The sequence below is a fragment of the Engystomops pustulosus genome, chromosome 8 (assembly GCF_040894005.1).
Source record: "Engystomops pustulosus chromosome 8, aEngPut4.maternal, whole genome shotgun sequence".
Classification (NCBI taxonomy): domain Eukaryota; kingdom Metazoa; phylum Chordata; class Amphibia; order Anura; family Leptodactylidae; genus Engystomops; species Engystomops pustulosus.
Window position 1 is genome coordinate 50771501 of NC_092418.1, and position 14627 is coordinate 50786127.

Consider the following 14627-nt stretch of genomic DNA (forward strand, 5'->3'; position numbering starts at 1 on the left):
GACTGGTTACCAGTGCCGAGGTACCGAATACGCCAATAAGATACTTACACACCACTTGTAAATACTTGTAAATAAAAATAGGTTGTCCACAATCTTCAATCACTAGTTGTATTTTTTTAAAATAAAATCTGACCCCACATATACAGCCCTACCAGCTTATTAATATTCTGTGCCCTATTAATAGACGCCCCATATGCAGAAATCACTAGTTTAATTATAGACCGTCTCCCATATTTTCCACCACCCGAGCTGAATTAGTATCTGACCCTAATATATAGCCCCCCTCTAGTTTAATTATATACAGCCTACCATATAGCACCCCCAGTTTAATTAATATGTCGCCCCATATTTTGATCCTCGCTCAGTTTTACTATATACAGCCTGCTATTTAGCCCCCCTCGATTAATTAACTTGCCACATACATATTCTCGCACCCTAGTTTTATTATATTCAGAACCCCCCTCATATATACATATAGCTTAAAATATAGCCACCTGTTTATTTATATTATTTAGAGCCAAATAGAAATCCCCCATCAAGTCTAATATTCAGTTTAAGGTGTATATAAATATATATAGACCCCATACCCCCCTTTTAATACATCTTTGCCAATAAAATAATAAAACTTATACTTACATACAGTCCATTTGCTCCCACACTGCCCGGGCCGAGCCCTCTCCATAGCCGGTAAGTCTTTGCTGCATATTGCAGCAAAGGCTTACCGGTAACACCCGCGATCAGTGCCGGCACCGATCGTGGGTGTTTTACCTCTGATCGCCGCCGGCAAAGGTGCCGGCGGCTTCAAAAAGACGGCGGCGCGCATGCGCCGCCATCTTTCCGTGTATCATCGCTCCCCGTGACGTCATCGGGGAGCGGCGATCCGTCGCCATGGCAACTTCGGGTCTCACGAAGACCCGAACCTACTTCGGGTTAACCCATTCATTACCATGTGCTGTCAGCACATGGTAATGTATGAGTAGTAAAATCCCCATATACTGCCATACTGTAGTATGGCAGTATATGATAGGATCGATCAGACAACCTAGGATTAAAGAACCCTAGGGAGTCTGAAAAATAGTAAAAATAAAAATTAAAAAGTTGAAATAAAAAATTATAATAAAAAAACCTAAAAATTCAAATCACCCCCCTTTCCCTAGAATTGATATAAATAAACAGTAAAAATCAGAAGCACATTAGGTATCAACGCGTCCGAAAATGCCCGATCTATCAAAATATGATAACGGTTTTTCACTGCGTTTAACCCCGTAACGGAAAATTGCGCCCAAATCGCGCCCAGTCTAAAATGGCACTTTTTTGCCAATTAAAATTTTTTTTAAAATTCTATAAAAAGTGATCAAAAGGTCGTACAGTCCTAAAAATGATAACATTGTAAACGTCATCAAAATCCGCAAAAAACTACACCACCCACAGCTCCATACACCAAAGTATGAAAAAGTTATTAGCCCCAGAAGATGGCAAAATCCCCCCAAAAAATTTTGTACAGGAGTTTTTAATTTTTTTAAATGTATGAAAACATTATAAAACCTATAAAAATTTGGTATCCCCGTAATCGTACCCAAAAGAATAAAGTAAACATGTCATTTGGGGTGCACAGTGAAATCCGTAAAATCCAAGCCCACAAGAATACGGCACAAATGCGTTTTTTTACCAATTTCCCTGCATTTGGAATTTTTTTCCCGCTTCCCGGTACATGGCATGGAATATTAAATACCATCATTTTGAAGTGTAAATTGTTACGCAGAAAATAAGCCGTCACACAGCTCTGTACATGGAAAAATAAAAAAGTTACAGATTTTTGAATGTGGGGAGTGAAAAATGAAAACACAAAATCGAAAAAGGGCCGCGGCGGGAAGGGGTTAGAGAGACAGGTGCGATGGATTTACCTGGTGGGCGATTAGGGTGCCCAAATCGCCAAATATATTGTTGACAATAATGCCGCTTACCAAAAGGCTGAGGCGAGATTCTCATCTCATGGCAGATGCTGCCCTGCGCCCTGCACCCGTTCAGGCACAGTCTAGGTTGCAATTGTATGCCAGACCACTGCCGCAGCACATCTCAGTTGCCCGTTGTGATTTTTCTAGAGGCTGGAGCCTTCTGATAGAGCCAACGAGTACCTGGAGACCATCATGTGATCATATAAAAAAAATGTGCCCCATAGACTTCTATTGTGTGCGAGGCACAGTACACCACAACGTGTCCAAGGTTTAAGAAGATATGATGTGGTGCCCCTCTCTGACTATTCACATTGGCTCAATCGCCTTAAGCAAGAGAATAAGTCATTCTCCTCATGAACGCCCAGCTATAAATGTAAATAACCAGAAACACATGGAAATATACATTCGGTGTGTACAATAACTACAGTATGGACATCCTCACATAACTTACTATGTTTAATGGAGGATAGTTGGAAGTGTCAGGATTTCAGTTGTAGAAGGTAGCTAGCAGGGCTGACATAATAGCCGCCGGAATCCTCCCTCCTCCTCCATGTATACTGCTGATATGTGGAGAGCCAATCCATCAATTTACTGCTGGCAGGTCTAAGTTCCTGCAAGATGTAAGACAGTAAATGGTTAAAAGGATTGTACTTAGAGAAGGAGCTGGGGGCCTGTGTCCCGTGCAGAGGAAAGAGTTTCTCTCTTTTCAGGCAATGAAGTGACAGGGACCACTACAGAAACTGATACTGCACTGAGACATCGGAGCACGGCAGATCTCCTCACCATGATAATCCCTACACACGTAGGCGGGAAACAATAGGCCCCGCCCCCCGCCTATACCACCTCGGTCACATGACAGCTGACATGTGACCAGCGACATCACGCTTCATCCTTGTAACTCCATTCTAGCAGCTACCAGAAGGTGAATGTCCCGGGTTCAGAAGTTTGATTCTACCTGCAGTGGATAAAGAAGTGAATGACTGACTTTTATGTCGTTAACAAATGTGGTCGGGAATTTTAACGTAAAAATAACATCCGTGTCCTAATTACAACGCTGGAGTCTCCTTGTTTTCATTCATTATGTCCTGCGGCTCTGCTCAGGTGAGGCGATTGTTTCATTATTTCCCTGTAGCTGCAAATAATCGCTAACTGTGGTGTGCTTCTGTGTGTAGCTGTGAAGGGCTTGTGCTGCAATTACAAGACCCAGGTCTCCGGCTGCTTCCACAGGACTACTACAGAAATGTATGAGGTTGCACACTCCTTAAACCAGTTTCTTTTCAGAATCTAAGGAGAAGTTGCATCCATAAATCTTATTTTGGAAAAGGGGTGTAGCCAAGTACAATTTTCACATGTTCTCATAAGCCTGTACAGCTCTGTTTAAATTGCACGGAGGTGTGCCTAGCATGCAGTCACAAACTGTACCTGAATGTGGTTATCTGGCCACATCCCAGATGCACCTTGATTGAGCTGTATCCACATTGTGTGCACTCAGCCTAAGAACTTAAATTCCTCCAGTTAATTAAGTTGTTAGGATTTTCATGATGTGTATTTGTCAGTTACTTCAAGGAATTGTCCTACTTTTTGTTTACCCGCTCATTCCTTGGCTGCTCCCTCTAGCTACAACAACTCCCTTGGTAGTGTGGTGGACTAAAGTATTGTCAGACCACCACTTGATTTTTAACCCCCTCCTTCTAATTGGGTTCCTAGCACTGTGGGTGCATTCACACATGGCAGTTTTGATTTGTGCGTCAGAACGAATGCGTTTTTAACTGTTAGATATGTGTTTGGCTACCCTGGAAGTGTTTTTCTTCATTGCTGTAAGGCTGCATTCACACTGCCGCAAGGAGGACTTATATACGGTCGATATACGTACCCCATAGACGGCGATGGACGTCCCACATGTCCTATCTTTCTCTGTAGTACGGCGCTATGCACCATATGTTCCTATGGGGAGGGGCGGGGGTGAGAGTGCCATGCTACGGTACGACGGGCAATGGCAGTGTGAATGTAGCCTTAGTGTAGGCAGATGTGTAAATGTTACACAGCTGCTTACACTTACAGCAATGAAGAAAACACATCCTGAAAGCAGCCATGGGAGCAGGAGACTGCCAGACTGTCAAAGCTTCAGTGATAATCTTCCTTGGCATAGCCACTGTGAGGGCAAATGTGTGTGCCTTAGGGCGCGTTTAAACGTTGTGCTTTGGTTGCGCTTTAAAATGCATTACAACAGCTGAAGAGAGGTGATTTGCCTAATTACATTTCTGTTAACATTTTCATTTACAAAACGCATTGTAAACACAATGTTAAAGCATGTTAACAATTCGTTAACACATGTGTTTTGTTAACATCGCATTAACAAATGTAAATGGTAATGTAGTTAGGCAAATCACCTCTCGTCAGCTGTTGTAATGCGTTTTAAACACCATGAAAACGTGTGAACGCGCCCTTAGACTTATCACTATATTGAACATGCAGCTTATTGCAACTATCAGATCCCTGGCACTTTTGCTTCAGGCAAACCCTTTTGCTCACCGTGATGCTGTATGTAAGATCCACTTTGAGCTGAATGTCATTTTGCCTATGAATTGCTTGAGTCAACTAGAGAATAAATGAGCATACAGTTTTTTTTATTTTATTTTTAAGGGGATCAGGCTGGGGACATCCGTATGGGGGCCGCAGTGGGGACTTTACTATTGGGGGCTGTGCGTTTTTGAGGGGTTGGACATTTTGTTAATGATTAGCGGTTGCATTTCCTCAACCCTAGGCTTATACTAGAAAGGGGGGGCTACAGAAAAGGGGGCATTTTCGATTGGGAGCTGCAGGAAGTGACATAATATGTGGTGGAGGTTAAATACGGGGTATTTGCTGGGCACACAATTATTCCAGGGACCATTGTTCTGGTCCCTGGAAAATAATTTTGGATGCAGCCGGCCAAATACAAAAAAGTTTGGGATAGAGGCGCAGTATCTCTATGGTAGGTAGAGTCTCACTTTTCTCATTTTTATAGCCCCAGAATGTAATTTCAGTGTACAATTACCGTATATACTCGTGTATAAGCCAAGTCTTTCAGCACAAAAAATGTGCTGAAAAACCTCACCTCGGCTTATACACGAGTCAATTAAAAAAAAAAAAAAAAAAGAATACTCACACTCCGGCACCCGGATTCTCGGCGGTGGCTTCCGGTCTTCGGCAGCGGCTCCCGGATCCTCGGCGGCGGTTTCTTTCTTCACCGCTGCATCATATTTTGCGCCCGCATCGCATGGCTAGTGAAGAAAGAAGAGAGAACCCACCGCCGAGGATCCGGGAGCCGCCACTAAGCATCAAAGGTGAGTATCGTCGGAGGGTGAGTATTAAGTTTTTATTTTTTTATTATTCGCTTGGCTTACTGGGGGCAGGCAGGCTGTATACTCCATGGGGTCAGGAAGGCTGTATACTACACCCTCGGCTTATACTCGAGTCAATAGGTTTTTCCAGTTTTTGGTGGTAAAATTAGGGGTCTCGGCTTATACTCGGGTCGGCTTATACTCGAGTATGTACGGTAATGTTTGTTTTCAGCATGATGCAAGTTGTCTGAAGAATACACGCGTAGCATTCTATTTTCAGGTCATTTTTGTTAAAAACAGTATCTTTGCTCTGAATTTCTACGTGGCAAGGTCTCGCAGACGACCCTATGAGATCCCTTGATCTAGCCACAAAATTTGCGGGCAAAGGTCTATGGCACCTGATCACAAACTAGGCATGGCTGCTGGGCTTTTTATAGGAAGGGGTGAGAAGCACTCGCTGCCCCTCCTTTCTCCACCTGCCCTTGTACTACACTCAGGTTCCAGCCTAAGCTTGATTATCATAGTATATAAGGCTGGAAATTATTATTTATTTATTTTTTTTAAAAACTGTCATATCTGGAAAATATAACATGTAATAAAACCTCACTTTTATTATGGATCAGTTAAAATATCTGTGATTAGCTGTGCTATAGCGTGTTCCAAAAGAAAAGTGCTTTAAAAACACAGTGTTAGATACACCCCATGTTTTATCTGCTCAGGTTACATGAGAGCACAATTTCAAAAGGTAGGGGCAGAGACCAAAGGGATGCTCCTTTTGTAAGTATGAGCTAAATGATGGATATATTCGTGATGCTGAGAGAACAAGGGGGATCAACACTGATGATTAAAATAGTCCCCCAACATGTTTTGCCAGTAAACTGGCTTCATCAGGGGTTTAGGGCTAATGCTAATGGCGGAGTGGTAACACCGGAATTTTAAAGATTAAACCAATTAGTACTACTAGCTAATAAAAATAGCCATACTGTAATCCATCATAGATGATAATCTATGAGGGATAGCAGTATGGCTCCAGTTGGTCAGTGCCTCCCTCTTGTTGGCTCCAGGATTAGTTGCGACAGGTAATTATCTTTTTTGTTTTTGACAAAAACCTGCTACCCTTTAAAGGGTAATTGAAGTCCTACCATAAGTACTTAGCCATGCTTTGAAGCCGCATCCATTTGACTTCCCAGCAGTTCCTCTGCTGTCTCTGCGGTCATTAAGGGTACTTAAGATTTCGGGACACCAGGTCTTGCTGGTGCTGGTATCTGGCTGTGATGTCACAGCTCAAACCCGGCACTAACACCCGGGATCCAGGGGATCCGATTCCTCCTGCCGCTGCCTCGGGGTCCGGCGAGTGCCCCGAGGCTTCCGCCTCCTCTTCTCTCCGGGTTCTGCCTTCCTGGCAGTGTATTGCAGTGTAAGGGCTTGAACAATCGATCGGATGAACGCTTAGACAAGCCCAAATATGGAATGTGTAAAAAAAATGTAAAAAAAAAAAGGAAAAATAATTTTATGATTAAATGTAAAAGTCCCAAAATCTCCCCAGTTGCACATAAAATGCAAATAAAGTATATAAAACACAAGCACATAAAAAAACTTACATTATTTGGTATCACTGCGTCCGTATTAAACTGTACAATAAATCTTAATCAATATTGAACCCGCTCGTTGACCGACCTAAAAAAAAAGACCTTCCCGTAATATACAATTGTTCATCAAACACCATCACAAAAAATGTTCTTAAAAGTGATCAAAAAAAGTTATGCGCTTTAATATGATACGACTGAAAAGAACAACACTTTTCGCAAAAAAATAAGCCCTCAACCAGAACTGACAACAGAAAAATGCAGAAGTTATGGCCCTGAAAAGATGTCAATAGTAAAAACATTGCGATTTTCTAAAATATTGGTTTTGCTCAGTAAAATTAAGATAAGAAAAACTATATAAATGAGGTATCGGCTTAATCGTAGTGAACCAGAAAATAAATATATAATATTAGTTTTACATTACGATCAGCAGGGGGGAAAAAGTGCTAAAAATCCAAAATAAAAATGTAAGATTTTGTTTGTGTCCCTCTTTAAATAGTTAATAAAATCTCATGAATAAGCTATAGATCTCCAAAATGAATTATTTTTACATGTATTTCTCACCCCGCAAATAATAAGCCCTCATATGTTCCCATTACCAAAAAAATGTAAATTTTATAGCCTGTACATTGTGACAATACAGAATTGCGCCATTGCGCCAGTACAGAAGTTTACACTGCACTCGGGAGAAATTGGGTATCAAAATTTGCAGAGTGTTCCATCATTTTATTCATTATGAAACTGTCAATTTGGCCTAAATGAATGTATTTTCCCAAAAATTCTAAAGTTTCTAAATCGCAGATCCATATTGTTTTAACCCATGTGAAACACTTAAAGGGTTAATGGACTTAATAGAAGTTGTTTTACATACGTTGAGGGGTGAAGTTTCTATAGTGGGGTAATTTACTATTCTTTAGGCCTTTCACTTGGAAGCTGAGTTGTCTCTCAATATGTGAGTTTTGGCGATTTTCATGAAAATGAGAAAAATCGCACCTAAAGTTCTGCGCCTCATAACATCCTAGAAAAAGGAGAGGACGCATAAAATATCATCCCAACATAAAGCAGACATTCCGTAAATGTTAATTATCAAGCGTTTTGGGTAGTTTTATTTCCTCTGGAAAGCAGATTTTAAACTTTTAAACTTTGAAAATGAAGAAATTTTGCACACTTTTGCCAAATTTTTATTTTTTTTCAGAATGAAACGCAAAACTTATCACTTAAATTTTACAACTAACGTGAAGTACAATCTCAAAATCACCTGGATATGTTAAAGCGTTCCGAAGTTATAACCAATTATCGTGATACATGTCAGATTCGAAAAATCAAGTCTGGTCATTAAGCTGAAAACTAGTGTCGGTGATAAGGGGTTAAAGAGGACTTCTCACCGATAAAAAGGCTTACTAAAGTAAGCATCTCCAACAGATACAGCAGTGTTGTACTGCTAGCTTTATCGGAACCCTCCAATAAAGCTAGCAGACACTGTACAATAGAAATGCTGGACCGCGCTGAAAGCGGTCGGGCGAATTCATAAGGGGGCGGGACTTATCCGCAGAAGGTCAGGAGGATGCAGAACTGCCAGATCCTCCTGACCGCTGTAATGGAGATCGGGTGACACGCTGACATTGCTGCACCCGATCTCCTAGAGAGCAGAGCCTCCACACTGCTATCTCCCTCTACCCTCTCCTAGGTGTTCCGACATGGATATCACATCGAGCTGTGCATGTGTTTGTGTATTGTAGTGCTCAGTGTGTTCCTTATGTGTGTATAGCAGATCTGTGTGTGTTTTATAGAAGGGCCCATTGTGTTATTCAAGTGTGTGTATAGCACAGCTGTGTGTGTTACTATGTATAGCAGTGCCCAGTCAGTGTGTGTGAATTTGTGTATGTAGCCATTCCGACAGTGTATAGCAGCGAACTTTTTTTCCTATGTGTATGTATAGCTGTGTTGAGTGTGTTCTTATTTCAGTTTGTGTGTGTGTATAGAGTTGTGCACTGTGGTGAGCTGAGCTGTGCGTCTTATAGTCGGAAAAATATGGTGTAACTTGAGTGTAGAGTTCAGTGTTTTTGTCAGCACCATGCATGGTGTTTGCAATCATATCATTTGATATAGTGTATATAGTATTCAGTTTTCAGGCCATTTTCTTTTGACAGTCTGTCAAATGGGGATGGGGAACAGTGTGCTCTGCAAGAGCACCTGGGATCTGAAAATCTCTGATCCTGGGCAGTTAACTTTTTAGCTCTTACAGTAAAGATTCCCAGTCTATGGCTATGGTAGATCTGCCTATCCCCTAGGCAGGGGTGAACCTAGCCTTTCTGCTGTCTATGACGAACTATAGAAAAAAAAAAACACCACCAACCCCCTCCATATATGTAATATATCAAGGAGTAAAAAATACATACAGGGTGGCGCCATATACCATACAATACATACAGCGTGCCACCATATAATATATACAGCGTGCCCCCATATACCATATAATATAATATATACAGCGTGCCACCATCTAATATAGACAGCGTGCCTCCATATACCATCTAATATAGACAGCTTGCCCCCATATACCATCTAATATAGACAGTGTGCCGTCATATACTATATTTTACATGGTGGCACGCTGAATGTATACACATACATATACATATACAGAATATATATACATAGACACATCTATACATTCATTCTGCTGGGGACGAGGGAATCTGAGCCGGGTGGGGGGGGGACCTGCGCGGACATGGGGCGGGGGCAGGTACCTGTGCGGGGTGGGTGTATGTGATAGGCGGGCCGTGTGGGCAAGTGTTGGCCGGCGTACATGTACATGTGCCAGCCGCAGGTGGGGGATGTGATGGGCGGCGGAATGTACTGGGGGGAGGGGGCGGGGACATGTGCCAGCCGGAACACATGCTGGTGGGCAAGGAGCCCGATGCCGCTCCCTTGTCTCGCAGGAGGCGAGCCGCCTGAGGGGAGAATCTCAACTCGCCTCATGGCAGGTGGGCCCCTGCCCCTAGGCATATAGGATACTCATTGTCTTGGGCTCAGGTTTAGGTATAAATAGGTTTTTGTACAAATATTTAAATGGCACGACAGAACTCTTTTCAATGTATTGAAGTCCTTCCCAAAGCTGTGTTTTTCTAAACAGAATAACCCCAAAATCCACCTTTTATTGGAGTACAAACCCTGAAAAAAAAAATTATACTTGCCTTCTCTGGTGCTCCTGTTCTCCTGCATCTCTGTCTGTTGGAGGCGGAGCTATACCCCATTTGTTACAGACGCAGGCATGCTCTGCTCTGACAAATTCTGGCACCTGGCATGCGTTCCCAGCCCCTATACATAAATAATTTCAATGTGTACTGAGAAGGGGACAGGTGGGCATGCCATTCAGGCGGAAGTTGTCAGATCGGAGCGTGCCTGCCTCTGTAACAAACATGACAGCAGAGTGGAACAAAAGGAGCATCAGAAAAGGAATATATATTATTTTATTTATTTATATAAAAATGATGTTACACATATAAATATATATTTTTTTTATAACAAGATGTACTTGGACAGAGGGTAGATTTTCACAAATTTTCTAATTTATTCTGAATATATACATAATGTGTATGTATTCACGTAGAATGTCTGTTCTTCTGCACTATATGCACAATTATAAGCACCTCCATATATCTCTGTTTGAGCAGCAGGCTGTTACAGATCTTGCACATATGTGATTACTCCCTATGGATACCCCATGACGGCCCCACTTGAAGGATGATCCTTGACCCTGCAGGGACTGGTAGCAGAGAGGTTAAATAGCCCCCCCCCCCCCCCGCTTCCTGTCCCTGGAGAGTAGAGAGTTCTTCCCCTGTCTCCGATTATAGGAGGGAGCGGGACGTGTTCCTTACCTCCCTCGGTACAGGGCTACATACGGTTCTTCGGCAGCCTTCTTAAATCCACTCCGGACCTCTATCGACTCTGTCTGCGACTTCGGGAAGCCAAAGACACCCAACACCACCATTTTGAAGCTAAAAATGATCTCACGCGCATTACAGCAGCAGAATGACAACTTCCAGTTAGCGGATCGCGCTGAAAATGAGGTAGGTGGCGGCTGCATTTGGAGCTCTGGGCGCCAAATTTGAAATTGGTTGCACGCTGCTCTGAGGTCTCTCATGATTTCCATCAGCGGACACCACATCTAAAGTTTGAGACAAGTCATACGCTGCTCTGAGGTCTGAGTCCCATCAGCCTGTGTGTTTTGGAGATAAAGTACCAATTTAAATAGGGTAGCCCTTAATTACTTGTCCGTATCTAACAGGTGCTTATTGAATACTACTCAGGGGTTATGCAAGACAAGGACAGGTTTTGCCTTATAATTCATGTGTTCTGGGACCTTTCTAAATGTATAATGTTTTGCTCAGACAAAAGATTGGAAGTGTGGAAACCATTGCTATGGACACCTCCCTACCTAAAACTCCTGTGAGTGGTTTTGGGGGTATCTGACCAGAGAGCTATTGCAGAGATTCACACCTCTGCTGGCTTATCTCTGGAGACAAAGAGATCAATTGAAAAGGGGATATGTGTGTGTAGCTTTGCCGCTATAAAGCCAACAAACAAAGGAAATATCATAGCTGTCCATTTCTGGGGCATAATTCATAATTATGGGTCCCCAGCTAGACTGGGCAGTCATACAATTTAGATGCGCTCCTGAAGTGAGAATCGGAAGCTTGGCGGCAGGGAAGTCAGCCAATTACAGAACACTCCTAATATTAGGCTTAGACACCTGGGTGTGATATGGGGTGAATGGCAATGAAGTACCGGTTGATTGTAACCAATGGCCCGGTTGTACCATCTTCCAAACCAAAAGTTATGGGGTTTTAATAAAACCCCAGACCCAGAGGAGTAACTTCCCCTCACGGTGACATCACAGCCAGGGGTGTGGTTCAAAAACCCCTTACTAAATAAGAGGTCGGATCGTGTATCTGGCGTGCTGGCCCCGCCAGTGGTCACATTGGTTTAAAAAAAAATGGCTAGGGAGAAAGGGGCTGGGGGGAGGATTATGGGGGGCACATTTGGTGGGTGGGTTTTCCAGGGTTGACAGTTCCTCTTTAAGTGATAAGTTTTGCATTTCATTCTGTAAAAAAGTGAAAATTTGGCAAAAGTTTGTAAAAATTCCTTGTAAAATTTTTCCAAGTTTGAAATGTTCTGCTTTCCAGACAGGAAGTAAAACTATCCAAAAAGCTTGATAATTAATATTTACGGAATGTCTGTTTTATGTTAGAATGATATTTTATGCGTCCTCTCTTTTTCTAGGATGCTGTGAAGCGCAGAACTTTAGGTGCCATTTTTCTCATTTTCATAAAAATCGCCAAAACTCACGTTTTGAGGGCCAACTCCGCTTCCAAGTGACTTTGAAAGGCCTGAATAATAGCAAAACCCCATAAATTACCCCGCTATAGAAACTTCACTCCTCAACGTATGTTAAACAACTTCTATAAAGTCTATTATCCCTTTAAGTGTTTCACATTGGTTTAAACAATATGAACCTGCGATTTAGAAACTTTTTGGGGGGAAAATACATTAATTTAGGCCAAAACTGACCATTTCCTAATAAATTTAATGATGAAACTCTCTGTAACAATTGATGCCTAATTTCTCCTGAACGTACTGATACCCATATGTGGTGGTAACTGCTGTATGGGGCCACGGCCGGGCATAGGATCAAAGCGGCGCCATTCACAGCAGATTTGTATTGTTACATTGTACAAGCTATCAATTTAAATTTTTTTGGTAATGCGAACATATGAGGGCTTATTATTTAAGAGATAAGATACAATTTATAGATAATTCATTTTGGATGTCTATAGCTTATTCATGAGATTTTATTAACTATTTAAAGAGGGACACAAACAAAATCTTACATTTTTATTTTGGATTTTTAGCACTTTTTCCCCCTCTGCGGATCGTAATGTAAAACTAATATTATAAATGTATTCTCTGGTTCACTACGATTACGGTGATACCTCATTTATATATATCATTTATTTTCTTATGCTCAATTTTACTGAGCAAAACAATATTTTAGAAAATCGCAATGTTTTTACTATCGACATCTTTTCAGGGCCATAACTTCTGTATTTTTCTGTTGTCAGATCTGGTTGAGGGCTTGATTGCATTTTTTGTCATGGTGTTTGATGAACAATTGTATATTACAGAAAGGTCTTCGTGTTTTTTTTTTTTTATCGTTGTTCAAAAGATTTGTTGTACAGATTAATATGGACGCGGTGATACCAATTATGTACATTTCTTTATTTGCATTAAATGTGTAACTGAGGAGATTATGGGAATTTTATTTAATTATTATTATAAAATGATTTAAAACTATCTTACAATTTTTGCCCTTTGGGTTGAACAAGCGTTCATTCGATCGCTTGTTTAAGCCTTTACACTTCAATGCATTTGTACATATACAAATACATGCTGCGCATGCTCAGTTACTTACTTACTTACCAGGAGGCGGAACCCGGCGTGAAGGAGAGCCGGCAGCCTCGGGGCACTCACCGGACCCCAGGGCTGCAGCAGGAGGGATTGGAACCCCCGGTAGACACACGGGGGGGGGGTGGGGGGTCGGGGGTTCGGTTCGATCTACGGTGGGGACACTTAAACCCCGCCTTCATGTTAATATTTTGTTTTAATAAAATTTTTACTGAACCTAAAAAAGACTTGGGAGTCAAGTATGTTTAACACCTTATCACTCCACGCCGTAGCTGTACGGTGCTGGCTCCCGAGATTAGTACCAGAGCTATCGCAATGGGACGGGTGACGTAGGCAGCAGGACTTCCTGCTGACGTCACCCGACCAATCAGATTGGTCCCGCCCGCCGATCACTGCAATTGGCCAGTCAATCAAAGGTTTTAGCTCCTTCCTCTTCCTCCAGCGGCTCCATTTTGGTTTGATATCGCTGGAGAGAGGAGCAGAGCGTTACTGTGTACACCAAAAAACACATTTTTTTTCTATCTGATCCCTATCTGTTCCCTCCTGCATCCTGTGTGATCACACTTGTCTTCCGTGTTTCCCTGTCTGTCCCTTCTGAACGCAAACGCACTTTTCAGTGCGCTGTGTTAGCGTTGTTCTGCACTGGATGCACTTTTGAGTGTGCTGTGTGAATAGCGCTGCACAGTATCTTTATCAGTAGTTAGGTTTTATTGGGGCAAGCTAGGTGCATTTGTAGCCCCTTTTTGCGCCGTGCACATAGGTGTTTTTTTTTTTGTGTGTGTGCGCTGGCTAGTCAGTTTATCCATGTAGTTGGGTGCACATTCTTATTTTTTTGTGTGCAATGTCTCAGAAGACGTACACCGTGTTGGAGGCATAGAACATGCTTGCCTCTGTCCCCTTTTACCCTTCATCAGCATCATCCCCCTGCTTATCTTCCAGTGACCGGGAAGGACTCCCGAGATGGCGCCGTAGGGTGCCTGGGACTTAAAGCATTTAGCCCAAACCCCTGATGAAGCCAGTTGTACTGGCGAAACATATCGGGGGGCTAATGTTTGAAAATTTTTAATCTGCAGTGTGGCATAGTCATTAGCAGGCAGTGGCAATAATTATAATATCACCAGTTGACATAGGGACAGATAATTTCATTTCTAGTCCTTCCAGTCCACTAATCTCTGACTACAGGACTAGAATTTTCATGCAGTATTTATAACAATACAGCTTGTTGCCATAGCGGCCCCTGCTGGGGCAGTAGAGGCAACACCTCTATTCATTCGGTTTAGATCTTCAGTTTAGGG

The 14627-nt window shown here is 42.3% G+C and overlaps 1 protein-coding gene across 3 annotated transcripts in view; it reads left to right on the plus strand.

Moving 5' to 3' along the window:
• The window catches only part of FBXL18 (F-box and leucine rich repeat protein 18), a 145306-nt gene that overhangs the window by 10416 nt on the left and 120263 nt on the right, over window positions 1–14627 (plus strand). Inside the window, exon 1 of one of the 3 annotated variants that reach the window (XM_072120903.1) lies at window positions 2798–3056. The exons of 1 other annotated variant lie outside the window; for it this stretch is intronic. In XM_072120903.1, the coding sequence (XP_071977004.1) occupies window positions 3036–3056 (21 nt within the window). In that variant the 5' untranslated portion in view covers window positions 2798–3035. Of the gene's footprint in view, window positions 1–2797; window positions 3057–3121; window positions 3198–14627 lie in introns of those variants that run through there. One more of the 3 variants, XM_072120905.1, reaches the window with a different exon arrangement.